This window comes from Betta splendens, chromosome 4 (genome assembly GCF_900634795.4).
Source record: "Betta splendens chromosome 4, fBetSpl5.4, whole genome shotgun sequence".
Lineage (NCBI taxonomy): Eukaryota > Metazoa > Chordata > Actinopteri > Anabantiformes > Osphronemidae > Betta > Betta splendens.
In genome coordinates this window covers 6642322-6659072 of record NC_040884.2, presented here as the reverse complement: position 1 = coordinate 6659072, position 16751 = coordinate 6642322, and the positions used below count along the sequence as shown (strand labels likewise).

General features: G+C 47.3%; 2 protein-coding genes across 3 annotated transcripts; both read right to left on the bottom strand.

The window, feature by feature from the left end:
* Window positions 1–458: 458 nt before the first annotated feature.
* On the bottom strand, window positions 459–5294 carry lpla (lipoprotein lipase a). Its single transcript, XM_029146964.3, has 10 exons — window positions 5055–5294; window positions 4167–4372; window positions 3578–3757; window positions 3368–3479; window positions 3001–3243; window positions 2569–2811; window positions 2288–2408; window positions 2015–2197; window positions 1812–1919; window positions 459–1700 (listed from the first exon to the last, which is right to left on the bottom strand). Exons 1-10 carry the CDS (start codon window positions 5152–5154, stop codon window positions 1649–1651), a joined length of 1548 nt encoding a protein of 515 aa, XP_029002797.1. The 5' UTR covers window positions 5155–5294; the 3' UTR covers window positions 459–1648.
* A 4552-nt stretch (window positions 5295–9846) lies between these two features.
* Window positions 9847–16751, bottom strand: safb (scaffold attachment factor B). Of its 2 annotated transcripts, XM_029148018.3 has the most exons (21): window positions 16458–16751; window positions 16111–16207; window positions 15888–15952; window positions 15596–15799; window positions 15437–15496; window positions 15270–15309; window positions 14083–14485; window positions 13698–13741; window positions 13506–13615; window positions 13225–13374; window positions 12804–12892; window positions 12672–12718; window positions 12484–12563; window positions 12232–12374; window positions 11942–12041; window positions 11602–11798; window positions 11294–11471; window positions 11121–11194; window positions 10986–11044; window positions 10793–10847; window positions 9847–10700 (listed from the first exon to the last, which is right to left on the bottom strand). In XM_029148018.3, exons 1-21 carry the CDS (start codon window positions 16608–16610, stop codon window positions 10583–10585), a joined length of 2466 nt encoding a protein of 821 aa, XP_029003851.1. In that variant the 5' UTR covers window positions 16611–16751; the 3' UTR covers window positions 9847–10582. The 2 variants fall into 2 exon arrangements, with proteins under 2 accessions (XP_029003851.1, XP_055364476.1); XM_055508501.1 differs by lacking the exon at window positions 16458–16751 and having other exon boundaries at window positions 15888–15960.

Genomic DNA, 16751 nt, shown 5'->3' with positions numbered 1-16751 from the left:
CCGTACTCCTGTACTGTTAAAACACGTTGGACGTGGACTGTAAGTGGCTTCAGATGTCTCTGTGGTAACGTCTGTGTTTGTGCGGGCCTGACGGACAGTCGGGCCGAGCCGGGAACAAGCTGGTCAGACTGGGATCAACAGGTTTCTGCAGCTGACTGTTAGATATTCTCCTTTGGAGCTTTGGAAACCAAGCATCTACTAACTCTCCCCTCCACCTGTTCCTGCCACGCACCATCGCGTGACCTTTGCCCTCGACCCACACACCTGTTTCTGTGTCACAGCCTCTAATTAACTCCATATATATGAATTTAAATCCAATATTTATACAATTGGCTATATTTCAAATATGTGACTTCCTAAACTGCATCTTGATGGTTTTTCGTCTTCATGGCAGGTGCATAACGTCATAAAAACTCAATGACTGAATTATCTAGAAGCAACTTGAGAAGTCTAGAGGGTTAGAATATGCAGTTCATGTCTTTATTCATCCATCCAGGCCTGTCTTTGCACAGTGCACTGCATTTCATTTCATAAAAGTAAATGCACTCAACAGCTGGCATCGAGGCCAATTCGATTAGCCTGAATTTCACACAACGCTCCATTTATAAAACGCACACACGAACAAACGGAAGCCTGATAAAAATATAATACAGCTTAATGTACAAATATATAGAAAAGTACAATAAATACAAGACGGTGATTGTTGAGATGAGGCCATCGCGCATTTAAAAAAAGCTACTTTTTTATTTTAAGCAGTTCTGTAATGGTTGATGGTTCAAAACTCGGGCTGAGCTCAGTAACTGAGGGACATTTGACCGTTAGCGGGTGGTTTAAAAGCTGACCTTGGTTCGTTTGGAGGGGAAATAAAGAACGCTGGTGCCTGTTGGACTTCTCTGTGGATGACCTTAAAATGTGAAATGGCTGCAGGGAACGGAGAGTCTTTTAAAGTGACCAGTGACATAGAAGAACAAGCAGGGCTTCAGGAAATCACACATTAAGACATAACTCATATTCAGAACAAATAATATATAGACTGTGGTGATGATTCGAGGTATTTACAATGTCTGCTGTGATTCTGTAAATATTTCTTTGGTCCATGTTAGTTCTTGGCAATTAGTGGTTAGATTAAGACAAACATTAGGAAGAAAGTAATGATTAAAAAAACACACAAAGATGTGCCTATGTGATGCCCGTCACTCTGAATTATTTATACAGCAACAATAATCCAAGTTCACAAAGGCAACGAGAGCACAGCCAGGTCAGGGGTTCACAACGCAAAACCAGTACAGACAGCACACGTCGGCCACAGAAGCACATGATTACAAACATCTGCAGCAAAGTTACTGAAAGTGTGAATTCGTGAGCACATCGTGGCAAAAGTGTAACGTTTCCCAGCAGCAGAGACAGTTTTCATCGAGAGGAGAGGGTTCGGGGCTCAACCGGCTTCCAGCGCTGCGGGCTGGTCGCACTGGTCGCACTGGTTGCACTGGGAGTTCAGGAAACATGAGGCGGAATCAGGAAGAGGCAGCAGGCGGTGCGCGTCCGGTCACGGCGAAGCCCCGCCCCCCGGCGCGTGGCCTTGTGCTGTCCGTCTTTGGCTGCGCGTGTGCGGAGGCGAACGCTGCGCGTGGTGCGTTCAAGTGCAAATTCAAGCGTCGTCCTGCCCGTAGAGACTGCCCTGGTTCTTCAGCTTGTGCCTCCTGGAGGGAAGAGGAAACGACTTCTGACCAAACACACTCACACAACAAGGTTGAACAACGTTTGTGCAATATATCAGTATTACATATATGGTATGAACTCCATATACTCACAGCCTCTCCTTCCGGCTCTCGTTGTCTTCCTTTGACTTGACGAACACAGCGTGCTCCCCTCCCCTCACCAGGGAGGCAAACTCTCCCTCCTTGACGCTGAAGATCACCCTGAAGCGACCATCACAAACAGGAAATCACCACACAACGTAACACAGACGCGCGGGTCGGCGCCGCGTGCCGCCGGAGGGGGGGGGGGCGCCCACCTGGACTGCGTCTCCCCGGACTTGACGCGCAGCCTGCGGATGTAGAACTCGCTGCTGCCCCACCAGTCGGCCCAGCCCAGGATGGTGTCCTTCTCCCAGCGCAGCTTCACCATCATCAGGTCGCCGATGTCGGCGTCGGTGGTGACGAGGAAGGACGCCGTGGCGTTGGCGTCCATCACCGGCCTGCGGGGGAGGAACGGGGGAGAGCGGAGGTCAGGGGTGCGACGCCCGCAGGCGCCTCCGGCAGCGCGGCGCGGCGCGCGGCGTACGTACAGGACGAAGGGAATGTCCTCCTTCTCCCCGTGGGTCCCGAACAGCGAGATCTGCATGGGCTGCTCCGTGAAGCTCAGCTTGTCCTTGCAGAAGAAGTGCACCTTCACCTGATAATGAAAGACTGAGCGGAGGGGTTGGAGGTGAGGGGCCCCGTTCAACTCTTCCACTCGGCTGCTCGAGCAGCTTAACGCTGGCAGAGCTCTTATGCAACGGGAAGCCTGCTCTTCACGTGACTTTACTACATGCAAACGCAGTCACGTCCTGTGAATGGTGCCGCTCACCTTTGTACGGCATCATGTCCCGGGTCTTGAGGTACATCTTGGCGCTGCGGGCCGTGCGGACCCGGTTGACGTTGTAGCCCAGCGTGTTGCACTTGTTCTTCCTGCAGCTCAGACACAGGCCCTTGTTGAAGGCCTCCTTGCTGTTGCAGCGGTAGGCCGTGCTCTGCTGCTGCGTGTTCAGCAGCGAGTCGATGAACAGGTGGATGGAGCGTTCGTGGGAACACTTGATGAGCTGGTCCATGTCTGAAACGCAACAGAACCCATGTTCCGCTACTGCTCCGGATGGTGTTTCTAGTCATTAGTTCCACCAGTTAAACCAGAAAACCAGCACATGTTTTAGCTTTTATAGACGATTAACACCTGTTTGGAACAAATCTTTCACTTTAACACTAAAAATGTGAGGTGCGCAGTCAAAGCACTCGTAGTACATACTTTGGAGGCCCCTGATGCCTTCAAGTGCGATCCCCATCAGAGTGTTCTGGATGTCACAGCCCGGCTGGAAGGTGCCTCCGTTGGGGTAGATGTCGATGTGGCCCAGCGGCCGCTGGATCCCGATGCTGCGGTCCGGGGAGCCCCTGGTGTTGGTGTGCAGCACGTCCACGAACTGGGCGTCGCCGCGGGACAGCGTGCTCTGCTCGTCCGCGTGCTCGAAGGTGGGCCCGGCGGGGTCCAGACCTGGGCGTGCGAGAGGGAGAGAGAGAGAGAGAGAGAGAGAGAGCTGTTTGTGAGCTGAAGAGGGAGCGCGTCTCACAAACAGCTGATCAGAGCTCATCTCCAGTGGCGTGAGCAGCCGACGGACCTGTGATTCTGCTGATTTTGTGGTCCGTGAGGTCGCCGGCGATGCCCGCCACGTGCGCCCCCAGGCTGTAGCCCAGCAGGTGGAGCCGCTCCGACGGCAGCTGCAGCTCTTTCTGAAAAGGGAGGAGACGGAGGAGACGCTGCAGGTATTAAAAACACAACCAGCGAGCGTTTGGGACGCGACCCGGGAGGAAACATTAAAAAGACTCACTTGAAGCCAGGAAACGAACTTGGCAACGTCGCGGCCCACCAGTTTGGTGTAGGCCGCGGAGGTGGGGTAGTGCTGGTTGGCGCGGCTCAGCCAGTCCACCACGATCACGTTGGCAGTGGGCTCCCGCTCGTACAGAGCCGACACCAGCTTGGGCACCCAGCTCTCGAACATCCCCGTCACCTGTAGGAGAGCGCACACACACACACACGCACAGACACACACGCACACACACACGCACAGACACGCACAGACACGCACAGACACGCACAGACACGCACACGCACACACGCACGCACACACGTGCACACACACACGCACAGACACGCACAGACACGCACAGACACGCACACGCACACACGCACGCACACACGTGCACACACACACGCACAGACACGCACAGACACGCACACGCACGCACACACGTGCACACACACACGCACACACACACACACACACACGCACACACACACGCACACACACACACGCACACACGCACACACGCACACACACACACACACGCACTTACTACACCTGTGATCATCCTCAGGCTCCTCTTGAATAACCATGAACAGAAATGCAGCGTATTCACCGTCCAGCCGTGAATCACGATGAAGGTCTGTGACTCCGGCTTGAACTCGCACTCCGTGATGGATTCTGGGACGCCGGCCACGATGTAGCACATGTCATCGTCCGGGACGTCGGCCGAGCGCAGGGAGAACCTGGACACGATGTCCGTGTAGTTTGTGATCCATTCAGGGGTGGTTGGGAGGGGGGCGGGGGTGGCTGTGCTGTTTACTGTACACACACACACACACACACACACACACACACACACACACACACAGTTATGAGGTTGTTGAGGCTGAAGCTGTACAGGTTTGACCGACTTCAATAACTGAATTATTACAATTGCAACCGACATCCATAAAATCTTGCTCAGAAACATTTCATAAACTCTGATTTAACAAAGTGACCACTAATCTCAGCAGTAGACCTGCAGCCACACAGAGGATTATTTTCCATTTTTTACCCTGATTAAGTCTATAAATTGAAATCTTTTTTTTTTTAAATTGAACACCTTTTCAAAATAAAGCTTCAGTCTAGAGTCTTTCCACCAGTTGTGTTCAACGTAGAGGAGTGTGATTACAGCGCGACCTAATTAAACTTTAAATGCCGCGTATCTGCATACAGCAGCATCTGAAGCGAAGGGATTTAATCCTCCACCCTTCGTGAGCGTGTCCTGCGCTCCTCCAGACAAAAGGCTGCAGCTGCGGCTCGTCTTCACGCACACATGGAGCCGCATGCGACGCAGACCCGCAGCCGCGAGCCCCGGAGGCTCAGCTCCACGGGGTTAACCCCGGTCAGCACGGAACGGCTCGCATTCATCAACCTGCTTCCTCCGCACGCGCCGGCGCCCGCGGGGACACAACCAACGGGGCGAAAAGCAGAGTAAGAGCTCGGCGGAGGTCGGTCTTACCGAAGACACCGGTGGCGCCTTCAGGGTCAGAGGAGAAAGTTGTAAAAATGTTTCCCAAGATGATCCAAACGGTGAACAGGTTGATAGTTTCCTTTCCCATAGTATTGGAGCGTTTGTGTAAAATGTCCTGAATAAAAAGGTTCGAGTGCTGGTTTTCACTTAGGTCCAATTGTTGATTTAAAACCGCAGAGCGCCGGTCACGTGGTGCGAGGCTGCGGTTTCAGGGTTGCTTACGGTCTGTCACGGATGCGGCTCCAACTTTACTTTATGGGGGGTGCGTCTGATTGTGATTGGCTGCAGCTCAGTGGGCGGAGCCTAAACTTTGCCCCAGCTCACCCCCCCCCCCCACCCTCCCGCTATAGAGTGAGGAGGAGGTCACAGGGCACAGGATGCGTCTTGAGACTCCATCATCAGATTCTAATGAAGCTGTAATGAAGCAGGAGGACGAAGGTGGAGCGAAATATCATATTCAACAGTCACTACTGTTGAATGTAGACTTTATTTCTATCTATTATATTTTATTATCAGTCAAAGTTGATGATTTTTCATATTTTTACATGAATTTCCAGGATCACATAAATAATATGACACGTATCACAATGAAAAAAAAGTCTTTTAGACCTTTTTAAACTTGAAAAACTACAAGCGAATGAAAATAAAACCAGAAGCTGAATTATTATGAGCGGCCTTGTCAATGCAACATAAACATTTAAACCTATCTTACTGCAACTGATTTGCCGTCTAATAACCTTTAATCACATAAATCCATCCCCCCAGCTGGACTCACTCGGTCATATTTCATTGTCCCAGCATTAAATCAAAGAGCACGCCTTCACTGACACAGCCCCCTGCATTGTTCTAAAATAGGGCAGAAGTCTGTGTAAATCCATCCTCCAGATCCAGGACACGCTGGATCTCCCACACAGATGTTCCTGAGCGGTGTGGGTGTGTGACGGAGACCCCTCTCCCATTGGTGGGCCGATGCTGAGCCGCCTGTGTCTCTGTGAGCGCAACCTCTGTAAAAGATGATACCGCTCCATCTGGTCCTATACGTACACACTCAAGCTTTAAAAGGCCATTAAATACAAAGGAAGGCGTGTTCGTGTGTCATGTCGTGCAAATGTTGGGGTACAGTATGGGGAGAGACGCTCGTGGCTCGAGGGGCCCCGAAGCCGCCAGATCAAAAACATGTGCAGAAGAGAAAGAGGCATGAGAAAAATGTGCCCGAACCTGAGTTTTCCGGACGGTTCTGCTGGAAAAACACCTGTAGTTTTCTGCCTCCGGTATGTTTTGCAGTGTCACTGGGAACCTTGCAGCCTATATATCATTATTACTGCACAGCATGTTCTCTGACGTCCGCGGGCCAGACTTAAAGGGAAGGTTCTGTCTCCAAAAACGAGCAACATGCTGCGTTTGACCAAGAAAACACAGAAGAGCGACACAGTTCATGTTTTATATATCATGTAGTGCTGGAGTGTCCAGTGTCTGTTTTCATCTGCTTTAAAGCTGTTTACAGACAAATGCATACAAATACACAAGAATGACATCGTGTATAGTCAGCTGGAAGTAATTTGTTCTATGCAAACATGGTGTGAGAGGGCCAGAGAAATTATTAGGATTTCTGAAACATGTTATAGAATGAAATTCATGGCCTCTCTCATCAAACTTCAACGTCTCCAGCTCCGTGATTAAACGCTGCACATTTGGCTTCTCTAAGTATAACCTGCTGTTTCTTTTATCTTGTATATATATATAATGTACCTTTATGGATGTTGCCTGTATGAGGGTGTTTGTGTTGGTAATTGTTAGGAAGGCCTTGGCTCGGTCCGACCCGCGGGCCCAGCCCAGTAATTAGCCACGCGAGGAACGCCTCTCCCCATCGCAGCCTGTGATCTCCAGCTTCGCTGCGGTTCCCAGACTTGAGCCCGAGGGCGACGCGTAGCGATGAACGACGGGGGAGACTCGCTTGTGCGCGACAGGTCAGACGTGGTGGACGCGTCACGCAGCATCGGCAGAAGGATGCAGAGAGGGGGATTTCACAATAAAGCTCCTTCTCCCAGAGTTAGAGGGAGAAGGTGGACGGAGGAACACGCCGCTGGGCTCTCGGTCCGACTACTAATGTGACTTCCCATTTTCATGCCTTACGTCTGTACGACTTTCGAGGAAATTAAAGGATCATCCCAGAGAGAGCAGAATTTGCAGCTGGGGGAGAAATTCCTTCATTTCCCTGTTGCTGATTTCTCTCCTGTAGTTTCAGAGGCTTCACATTCCTTTGTTTGCACGTCTGAGGGGTCATCTTGGCTCTCTGTTTGCAAACGTGCTGAGTCTGATGGATGTTCAGCGTCCAGATGTTGCTTCAAAGCCAGACGCAAATCTGCAAGTCGATGACGAATACGCTGCAGGTCTCCGGTTCCAGACCAAACTGCAAGGCGTGAAACGCCCCGAAAGGCTCCGTGTGCTGGAGCTCTCAGCGTAAACGGGGATCCTGGCTGAGTAAGGCTGATTCTAGGAAAAGCGGAAGAGTGGGGTTTGGTTTCACGGTTTGGCAGAGGAGCAGAAATATTCTTGGCGAGTCAACGCTCAGGGGCCCCCTGTGTTTCAACATGTGCATCCAGCACGGATCCACAGAGCTCGGACAGAGCAGGCGTCCACAGCCAGCGGACGTGTGTGTGTGTGTGCATTTGTGTGTGTGTGTGTGTGCGTGTGTGTGTGTGTGCGTGTGTGTGTGTGCGTGCGTGTGTGTGCGTGTGTGTGTGTGTGTGCGTGCGTGTGTGTGCGTGTGTGTGCGTGCGTGCGTGTGTGTGTGTGTGTGTGATCTTAAACAGCAGAAGGCCGTCCTCGTGCCGTTTATCATCACCTCATTGACAAGAATCACGCAGTGTTCCTCCTTATCCCGCTGCTTCCACGGCCCCTCAATGCCGTCACTGCATAGACAAAACAGGACATTTAAAGACCTTCAGGACAGTCTGTTGAACCCTAAATAACAGAAAAAGCACGGTGCCTGTTTCCTCGTCACACTTCACACAATCAGCGGGAACCACACTTGACTTTAGCCGTAATTGTCCCATTCAGAGTTTCGTGAGGCGAGGCAGGAGATTTGCAGGCTTCTCTGTGGGAGTTCACAGTTTTACGAGCCTCGTCCTGAAGCCGCTGTGGGGTCGTAATGGAGCCGCCGTCTGTTTAACGAGGAAACGAACCCATTCAGAAGCACTGAGCTTCAGATCCACTGTGTAAAACGGGGGTTGCAGTGTCATGAACCCTTCACGGCAAGTAAATCAACACAGAAGCAGGGAAACACTTCTTAACCACAGACATAAACTGTGATATGTAGAATTTATGAGCTAATAAAGTTTTACTGTTGATGATCGACAGATGTTTGAATCAAACGTACACAGACAGACAAACGCAGTCACTGCATCGGTGCACGCGCAGTGCAAGTTGGGGTCGGGCCTCGGGTCGCGGTGGGGGCAGCGTCAGCGCCGGACTCAGCTGATCAGACTTTCTCAAGTCCGCGACGCCCCGGTCGAGGAGAAAGACACCGTTTCACAACATTCTGGCTTCAGCCGCTGGAGTAGATGTCGGCATCCGGGTGAAAAGGTGGCCGACGGCTGGTCCCAGTGCTTCTGCAGGCGACATCCAGGGCACATTTAAATGTTCGCCTCGTGCACAGCTGTTGGTGCGTTGATGGACGTGAGACTCATTTTACATATTATTTTAGCACTATGTGTTTTACCAGGTCGTATTAAGGCGTGGTACATTTAAACCTGATCTCCATCTCATTCCAGCTGAAGCTGTCGGTGGGGGGTCATGGTCCCACATCTGGGTTAGTTATTTAAGGCACGAGAAGGAAAAAGGTGAAACGTCTAATTATGTCCCCAAGAACCTGTGATCCATGAGACACGTTCCTTATGCTTCTGCTCAAACACAAGCTTCACATCTGTCACATCTAGAAAAGAAAGTCAGTGAAGTCAGCAAAGCAGCAAAAGTTATTTTCATTACTGTAATATTTATTCTTTAAATGCGTAAGTCACTGAAGATGTTCAACAGCATCCAGTTGTTCAACAGTGCAGCCGACTTCAGTTTACTGTCACATCACTCCCTCTAATGGACAGAAGAGTTCTTAGACAGACTTGAGACTCGAGGCTTCCTCACTTAGCGTTGCAAGAATAACTACCCTCTATGTTTCCACATGAAACTGCATTATGGGGTAAACAGTCAACTGACACGAGGTCAGCTCTGTTGTCAAAACATTTTTACTATCTCACAGGCTCAACATATATTTAGCAGCAAACATTATGAATGCACTCCTTATATACTTAAAATATGAAATCATGTAAAATACAATAATTTGTGGACACTGTCAGATCAGGTTTTAGGTCAGGAGTTTAATGTTCTGAATGGATTCAGTGTGATGTCATGAAAACGTCACATCACAGGTGACATTATGACCATTAACCACAAACCTGAGGTCAGTAACATTCCGCATGTGTCATCACCAGAATCAGAAGAAAATGCACTTTTGCAAAAGGAACTTGGAGCCAGTTATAAATAAAAGTCTGACATTTGAGTTAGATCATTTTATATCATAATACTGAAAGGGGAACTTGATGGATACACAGTTAACCAACATCGACTCTACGTTGTCTCCTGACCTTTGCTATCAAAATCATAACTTCCTTTAATCAGCGTATTACAAATGAATGTAAACTGGGTTGTTAAGTTCCACAAATGTTCCCAAATAAAGTGTATTTAAACGAGAATTTCTAAAGGAGCATATTTTCCATAGCACCACTCCAAATATTCAAAATATTTTATTTTTGTGGCAAGGTCACCCAGGGATTTTTACAAATGAGCTTTAGTCCATCCTGTGTTGTACTGAAACAAAAACTGTCAGAAGGACATAAAAACAAAATATGCACAAAAAACTAAATGGAAGAAATAAGTTTACAGAGGTGATACAAAGCATATTTAATGTCATCACATACGAGTGCACACAAATGCTCCATGAGCGTTTATTTCCATTATCCAACAACCACACAAACCAAATACACATACAAAAAACAGAAAAAAAACAAGGTGGTGGATCTTTACTATAAAAACATTTACCTCGGCAGAGCTTCTAGACTGTGTTTAAAAGATGTAGTGTCAAGCTCTGAACAAATTAAATTCAACTTTGACAATGGGAAGTTTCTAAAATGCTTCAGACACAAACTGAGAAATATCAGTGGAGAGGTCAGGTCCATCAGTTCAAGCATCTATAAAACATTAATTTACAACAGAGTTCTGATGTGAGTCCTCACCACATATAGAAGACAGTCATGTTGTAACAAGTTAGGAAAAACTGAATGATACAGACAAGGTGGGAGATCGTCACATAATGAAAAAGACAAGAAAAAAAAAGGGTTTCAACAAAAGTGGATCGGAATAGTGTCAAAATGTATTCCTGGTAAAAAAAACAAGCTGTAGGAAAAGGTGGTCACGTCCTTTGAGATATGAGCCAGAACAGTCTCACTGTCTACAAATAGGCATCAGTAGCGTCGGCCAAAAGCCCCACCCTGCAGCCCGCTGCCCTGCATCAGCTGGTTCTGCCTGTTCAGGGCCCCAGAGAGAGACTGAGAAGTGCCTGTGTTCATGTACCCTCCACGCCTGCAAAACGGAAGACAATTAACTGTACTGTTCAAACCATCGGTAGCGGTTTAAGTTCATCTTTAAGCGAGATGCCGGTTTCCCTCACTCACCCTTGCATCCCTCCGCGTGCCATGTGGCTCTGGCCTGGGATCGCACCGTCTCTACCTGTAAAAAGAAAAGCACCGCTCTTAAAAAGATCTGGATTCACATAAAGTCAAACACCAAATGCACTTACAGGACATGTTTCATGACTTCGAAGCATAAACCCTAGTCATACAGAAGGCATAAACACAGTATTCACACCTTGCCATGGTCTGTCTCCTTCCATCTTTCGTCCAGAGTCCCAGTCTCGACCCCCTTCCCTGAAACAAACAAAAAAGAATGCTGTAGCCTCCATTACAAAACTAAGCAAGTGAGGAAGCTCTGAGGGATTCTCACCTGGGGTTGATGCGCTTGTCATAACTTCCACCCCAAGAATCCCTGCCATGTCTGTCGGACCTGTCTGAGAAATGCTGCAAGAAGAAGTCACACAGTTGAAACGCTCTCACGTTGCTCTTGTGCAGCTTCCGAACATTTTAACGATTCATTTCTCAGGATCCGAGCGCTCTTACCTGACCATCTCTGTCTGAGCCCATGCCACGAGCATTGTCCCTCCTGTCCATCATCATGTCATCCTGGTAACGTGCTCGGTCTCGGTGGTCAAAGTCTTGATAACGTTCCTGACGACCGAAGTCTGTACGGCCGTAACGGTCGTCCATGGTCATTCGCTTTTCAGGCCAATCATCTTTCCTGAGCAGAGTCAGACGACAATACCCACAATTAATGAAGCCTGAAACAAACCACTGCTGGACAACAAATCCAAATGTTATGCATTCATTAGTGAGATTTGTCCTTGTTTTTAAATCAGTTCTACATTTACCTGCCGTCCACATCATATGGCCTCTTAACAGGGCGCCGTTCCTGCTCATAGCGCAGCTGCTCCTGCTGCCGTCGCAGCTCCTCGCGCTCCTTCATGATCCGCTCTTGTTCGCGCCGTCTCTCATACTCTATACGCATCCGCTCCCGCTCCAAGAACTGACGCTCCATACGGTCTGCATCGAGACGCCGCTTCTCCGTCTAGGAAATTAAATGTTTATCAGAATCATCCAAGGAGTCCCGATGAGAAAACGGGAAAAACTGCACTGTGGATGTAAGTTTGTTAAAGCTGTGCATGTACATTACACTGCAGAAGTCCCTGTCAGAGTGTAAACTTCTTGTACCTCCAGCCAGTGTCTCTTGCGCATCAGGTGCTTCCTTTCTTCTTTCTCCCTGAACAGACGGATTCGCTCTCTCTCTCGATCTGGGCGGTTGTCACGGTCCCTGAAAGCACCAATGAATATGATCATCTAAGAAAAATCCAAAACCTTTCTAAAATCAGAGAACTGATGCCAGGTCCTGTAAAACACTGATGTACTAGCCTATACAACCGGTTAAAAGAATATCACGCATTAAAGGTAATAAAGCTTGAAATGGTTGGACATCAGTTTAGTTCCAGTGACATGACTCTTACGTGTATCTGCGTCGTTCAACTTCTCTGATCTCCCGCTCTCGCTGTCTCTGTCTCTCACGTTCTCGCTGCTCCTTGATCTGATCAAATGACAGAATGTCTTTTGCCTCTTTGCTGGATGACTTGCGTTCTCGACTCTTACTGCTCTGGAGCGAGAAAAGTGGGAAAGAGAAAGAACATTAAATCATTTAGGGGTAAAGTGTATTTAACCTTATGTTTATGGCAAATCGATTATTACTACACAAGCATACTTACTCGTTCCTTGCTTTTAGTTTTGACACTAATGACAGGCTCCCCCTTGGATTTGTCCATAACTACAGTCCTCTCATCTTGTGCTGGGAAAAGGAAATATAAGAAAAGTAAGATTAAACACACAGGCAGTATATATCACAGAGGCAGCTTTTATCATACGCACAAGCTGGAAATAAAGCCACATGTCTCACCTTTACCATCCTTTCCTTCTTCAGACTTTTCATCCTTTCCATCAGCCCTTCAGAAATAATAAATATAAGGTCTATTAATGGCCAATCAACAAATACTTACAAAACGTGGCATCTTGTGGAAAATGGTCTTACTTGGAGTCAGAGGAATTTCTCCTGTCCCCACAGGTTTTCTTGGCATCGGTCTTGTCGGCTGGCTTCTTCCCGGCGGGCTCATTTTTAGCCTATGCATTTCAAACAGAAACACATTTACTAAAAGGAGCTAAACAATGCTGAAAGTCCAACAACAGAAATAAAAATACAAAATTGACTCTAATCAACTTATTTTATGGGGATGCACGCATCACAGCTGCCTACTAACATTTCTTCCTATTCGTACATGCAGTGTTATTCTAAATCAAATGTAAGACCTTTAGTCTATTTCTGTGCCTTACCATGTCTCTGATGGTGTTTTCAGTTATGTTGAGCAACCTCATCAATACGAAAAACCTTAACATTAATCATGCAGAACCAATAAATGCACTAGTATGAAGTACAGTCTTCATCTCACACATACCCGCTCCACAGAGATCATCCTCCCATGCAGCTCAGTCCTGTGAAGGTGGCTGATACACTTAGTGGCCTCGTCAGTGCAGGACATAGTCACAAAGCCATAGCACCGAGCTCCGGGGCTTTTGGCATTGGTCACCACCTTTGCTCCAATGACCTACACAGAATAGACAGATAGAAGAAGGGCGATAGATATCAGTAGGGAACAAGGGGAAACACTAAATAACCGAGTTAAGATTCAATAGATATTATATGTACAGTCTAGACCTAGTGGCCACCTAGACTGACCTTGCCATATTTGCTGAAGAGGGTTTTCAGATCAGTCGCTCTGGTTGTAGAGGAGAGGCCACTGACCCAGAGATTCCGGCTACTGCTTGCTGCGGCGCCACCTCCAACGGCTACGCAGACACAAAACAGATAAATAAGCGCATAGTCGCTAAATGCCAAAGATCATTAGAGGAAAGAAAAACGTTAGGTTACCCTTTTCATCTTTTGAGTCGGCCTTGTCATCTTTCTCCTCAGAGCTAGAAAAGAAAAGAGAACAAACTTTAAACTTAAAGCAGTGAGAACACCTGGAATCTCTGCTCACATAGCTGTACTCGTGTTTCTGACAGCGGTTAGCCCATCTTGTTCCGCAGTGTAGTGCTTTAAGTGAATACATGGAATTACACCCAAAGACATTCCCAATGTATTGCATGTTAATGGGCAATAAAGTGAAATAGGTGACGGTAAAGAAATGACAAATGAAAATAGACAAATGCACAGAACGTGTTTACCTCCAAAAGAGCATCCAAATTTTTCTAGCACAAAGGAGCCAATGCAACAGAAAGCCATTTTGGTTTCTAGTAGACAGAAAGCAACAAACCTCTTTTTCTGATCATCGCCCTCTACAGAGGAGGACCCTTTCACTGTCGAAGCTGAATCCGCAGCAGCACTTTCTTCCGTCTTCTCTTCCTCCTCACCCTTCTTAGACCCCATTTCTGAATCAACAGTTTCACCCACGGCGCCCTGTTCGCTTACACTAACAGCCTGCGAGCTTTTGTTTTCAGCGTCAAATGTCTCTTCTGGGACTGTGTCCCCAACCTCTTTGGTGTCAGTCTCCACAACATCTTTGTCCTTCTCCAAATCTCCAGAGGCAGGCTTGTCGGACACACTGTCCTCCCCTTCGGTGGTGGCAGCTTGCTCTTCTTCAGGACTCGTCTCGTGGCTCTGGTCATGATCTTCATTAAGTGGCTCAGATAAACAAGACCCGGCTACTTTGTCATTTTCTACGGATTTAACAGGAATAGAATGGCACATAGTTTAATCACTTCTGAAACACAGCAATGGTTAACGAGGAACTGGCAAGGTCTGGATTAGGAACGTCATGACCACTGGCCTGTGCTCTTAGAACTATGAATTACAACCAAGATGTAGACCCTAGAGAGAGACTGGAAAATAACCCAAAGGCTGGAGAACAACCAAGCCACTAGTGCAACTAACACTTCTCATTTCTCAAGTTGAACCACTTCATTCAGTTCACCTGATCCGAACCACTTCATTCAGTTCACCTGATCCAAAGCAGACAAAGAGTTCCGTGGAGAAGAAAGCTACAAGATCAGCAGTCCAGTGGTATAGCCTCAATGGAGTCCATCTTCTTTCAGCCATTGACATTTCCTGTGTCCTTTTGCATTGACCAGAACTTTAACTCGCGTCCAGTAGGCTCACGTCCAAACGACTCCTTGGTGTGTAACAAAGTCTTAACAGTCGATGAGTCTTGATATATCTTTGTCTTTGATCTTTATGTGGCAACCTAGAAACACGGCATTCACCTAGAACAGCTCCCTGGCCATGAACTAGAATTGCTGACAATGAGCATCAATTTGTCAACCCCTACTAGAAGAACATCCTAGTCACTTGGTAACTCGACCACTGAGGTTAAACAAACTTCAACACAAAGCCAGCAATTTCCTTTGGGCTTCCAGTCTCTCTACCTAATTAGAGTGTTTGCATTCCAGGAGCAACGCCGTAAAAAGATGTCTCCATCTTTATATGAACCGTTTTCTACAGTACCTGTTTCTTCTTTGACATCGTCAGCATCTGGATCCTGAACCTAAAGGAAATAAACACACACACACACACACACACACACACACACACACAATGTCTTTAAGAACCAAGAAAGAATTTAAAACAACATTAAAGCTTTGAATAATATATTCATTAGTGATGGAACGTACCATATTGACGGCCGAAGGTGTTGAACATTCCTCCTTTTCTGGCATCTCAAACTCGTCCATCTGTTACAACATATTAATTAACCGAGTTAGTAACATGCAGACTCCTATAAAGATTTAGCAGACAATCTGAGCAGACAGACTGCAATGCTCGTCCATTACCTCTGAATATTTAGATATATCTTCTGACTCCAAAGCCCCACTATCGTGCTCATCATTCAACAACTCATCTTCGTCCTGTTGAAAATTATCCATTTCATCATCATTCTCCGCTGAAAATCCATTGTCATTTTCAGTTTCGTCGAGGATGTTCATGTCAAGTATGTCCATCTCCTGCATGTTCTCGTGATCCTCCTGAGGTTCCTCCTAAAGAGTGGGTTTAAGTTGAATACAAGATGTACAATTTTTGCAGCAATTAAACATGTGAAACCAGTTTATCTCTCTAAAAACTCACATGTCCGTCATGGGAATCCTCCTCCATGGTGCTGTCCTCTCTTTCTTCAATTTCTTGTCTGGTATCTGCAAAGCTTGAGATAAGTTGATAGAGTCCGATGGCACTTAAAACTCATGTTCATGTGAATTTTCACTAGCAGGACCCAGGCCTATAATTGCGTTATGGGGACAGACAGGACTGTGGCCGACCATGTGTCTGAGGGTTTGGTGCATCTTATACAAACCTTTAGCTGCGCGCTTGGGCGTCACGCTGACTTTTTTGGGGGTAGAATCTGGTGCAACGATAATCTCATCCGGATTTCCGCCCTCTTCCTCAATTGCCTATTTGTACAGAATGCAAAAAACATGACAGTCAAATAAGTTAATGGAAATTAAACAAAATGTGAACGCAAACAAGTGCACACGCAGCTAAGCTAATGGTCACAGTTAGCACATATGTCACGTCAATGGGTTTCCTAAGCTAGTCATCTAGCTCACATAATAATATATTTAACTATATGATCATAAAGCTACACAGAAATGCAAAACATGCCAAATTAACATTTTATGGAAAGTAGCAGAATAATAAAACCTTCTTCAGACGCTCGGACAGAACACTCTTGACACCCGTCGTGTCGAGGTTTCGTTTCTTCAGCTCGGCCTTCAGATCGATAACCCTCAGCTCCGACAGCTTGCGGACCTCTGCGCCCTGCGGAAGCTCCACGTCTGCTGATGGGTCAGCCATTGCTTCAGTCCGTGGAAGTACCTCTACGGCAAAATGCTCTTCGTTTGTGCACTTTATTTACTGATAATGCACCACGATTAAGGGGAAACCGCTTTGCGTGCACTACTGCAAAATGGAGACCGTTGCGAGACAGTGACGTCA

What these genes read in the sequence shown, in the direction of transcription:
- lpla (XM_029146964.3), bottom strand. Translation starts at nt 5,154, where the DNA reads ATGGGAAAGGAAACTATCAACCTGTTCACCGTTTGGATCATCTTGGGA. An exon ending in AGGCATCAGGGGCCTCCAAA is followed by an intron (nt 2,812 to 3,000) that starts GTATGTACTACG and finishes GTTGCGTTTCAG; the next exon opens with ACATGGACCAGCTCATCAAG. An exon ending in GAGGACATTCCCTTCGTCCT is followed by an intron (nt 2,198 to 2,287) that starts GTACGTACGCCG and finishes CCTCCCCCGCAG; the next exon opens with GCCGGTGATGGACGCCAACG.
- safb (XM_029148018.3), bottom strand. Translation starts at nt 16,610, where the DNA reads ATGGCTGACCCATCAGCAGACGTGGAGCTTCCGCAGGGCGCAGAGGTC. An exon ending in AAACTAAAAGCAAGGAACGA is followed by an intron (nt 12,375 to 12,483) that starts GTAAGTATGCTT and finishes TTCTCGCTCCAG; the next exon opens with AGCAGTAAGAGTCGAGAACG. An exon ending in GTTGAACGACGCAGATACAC is followed by an intron (nt 12,042 to 12,231) that starts GTAAGAGTCATG and finishes TGGTGCTTTCAG; the next exon opens with GGACCGTGACAACCGCCCAG.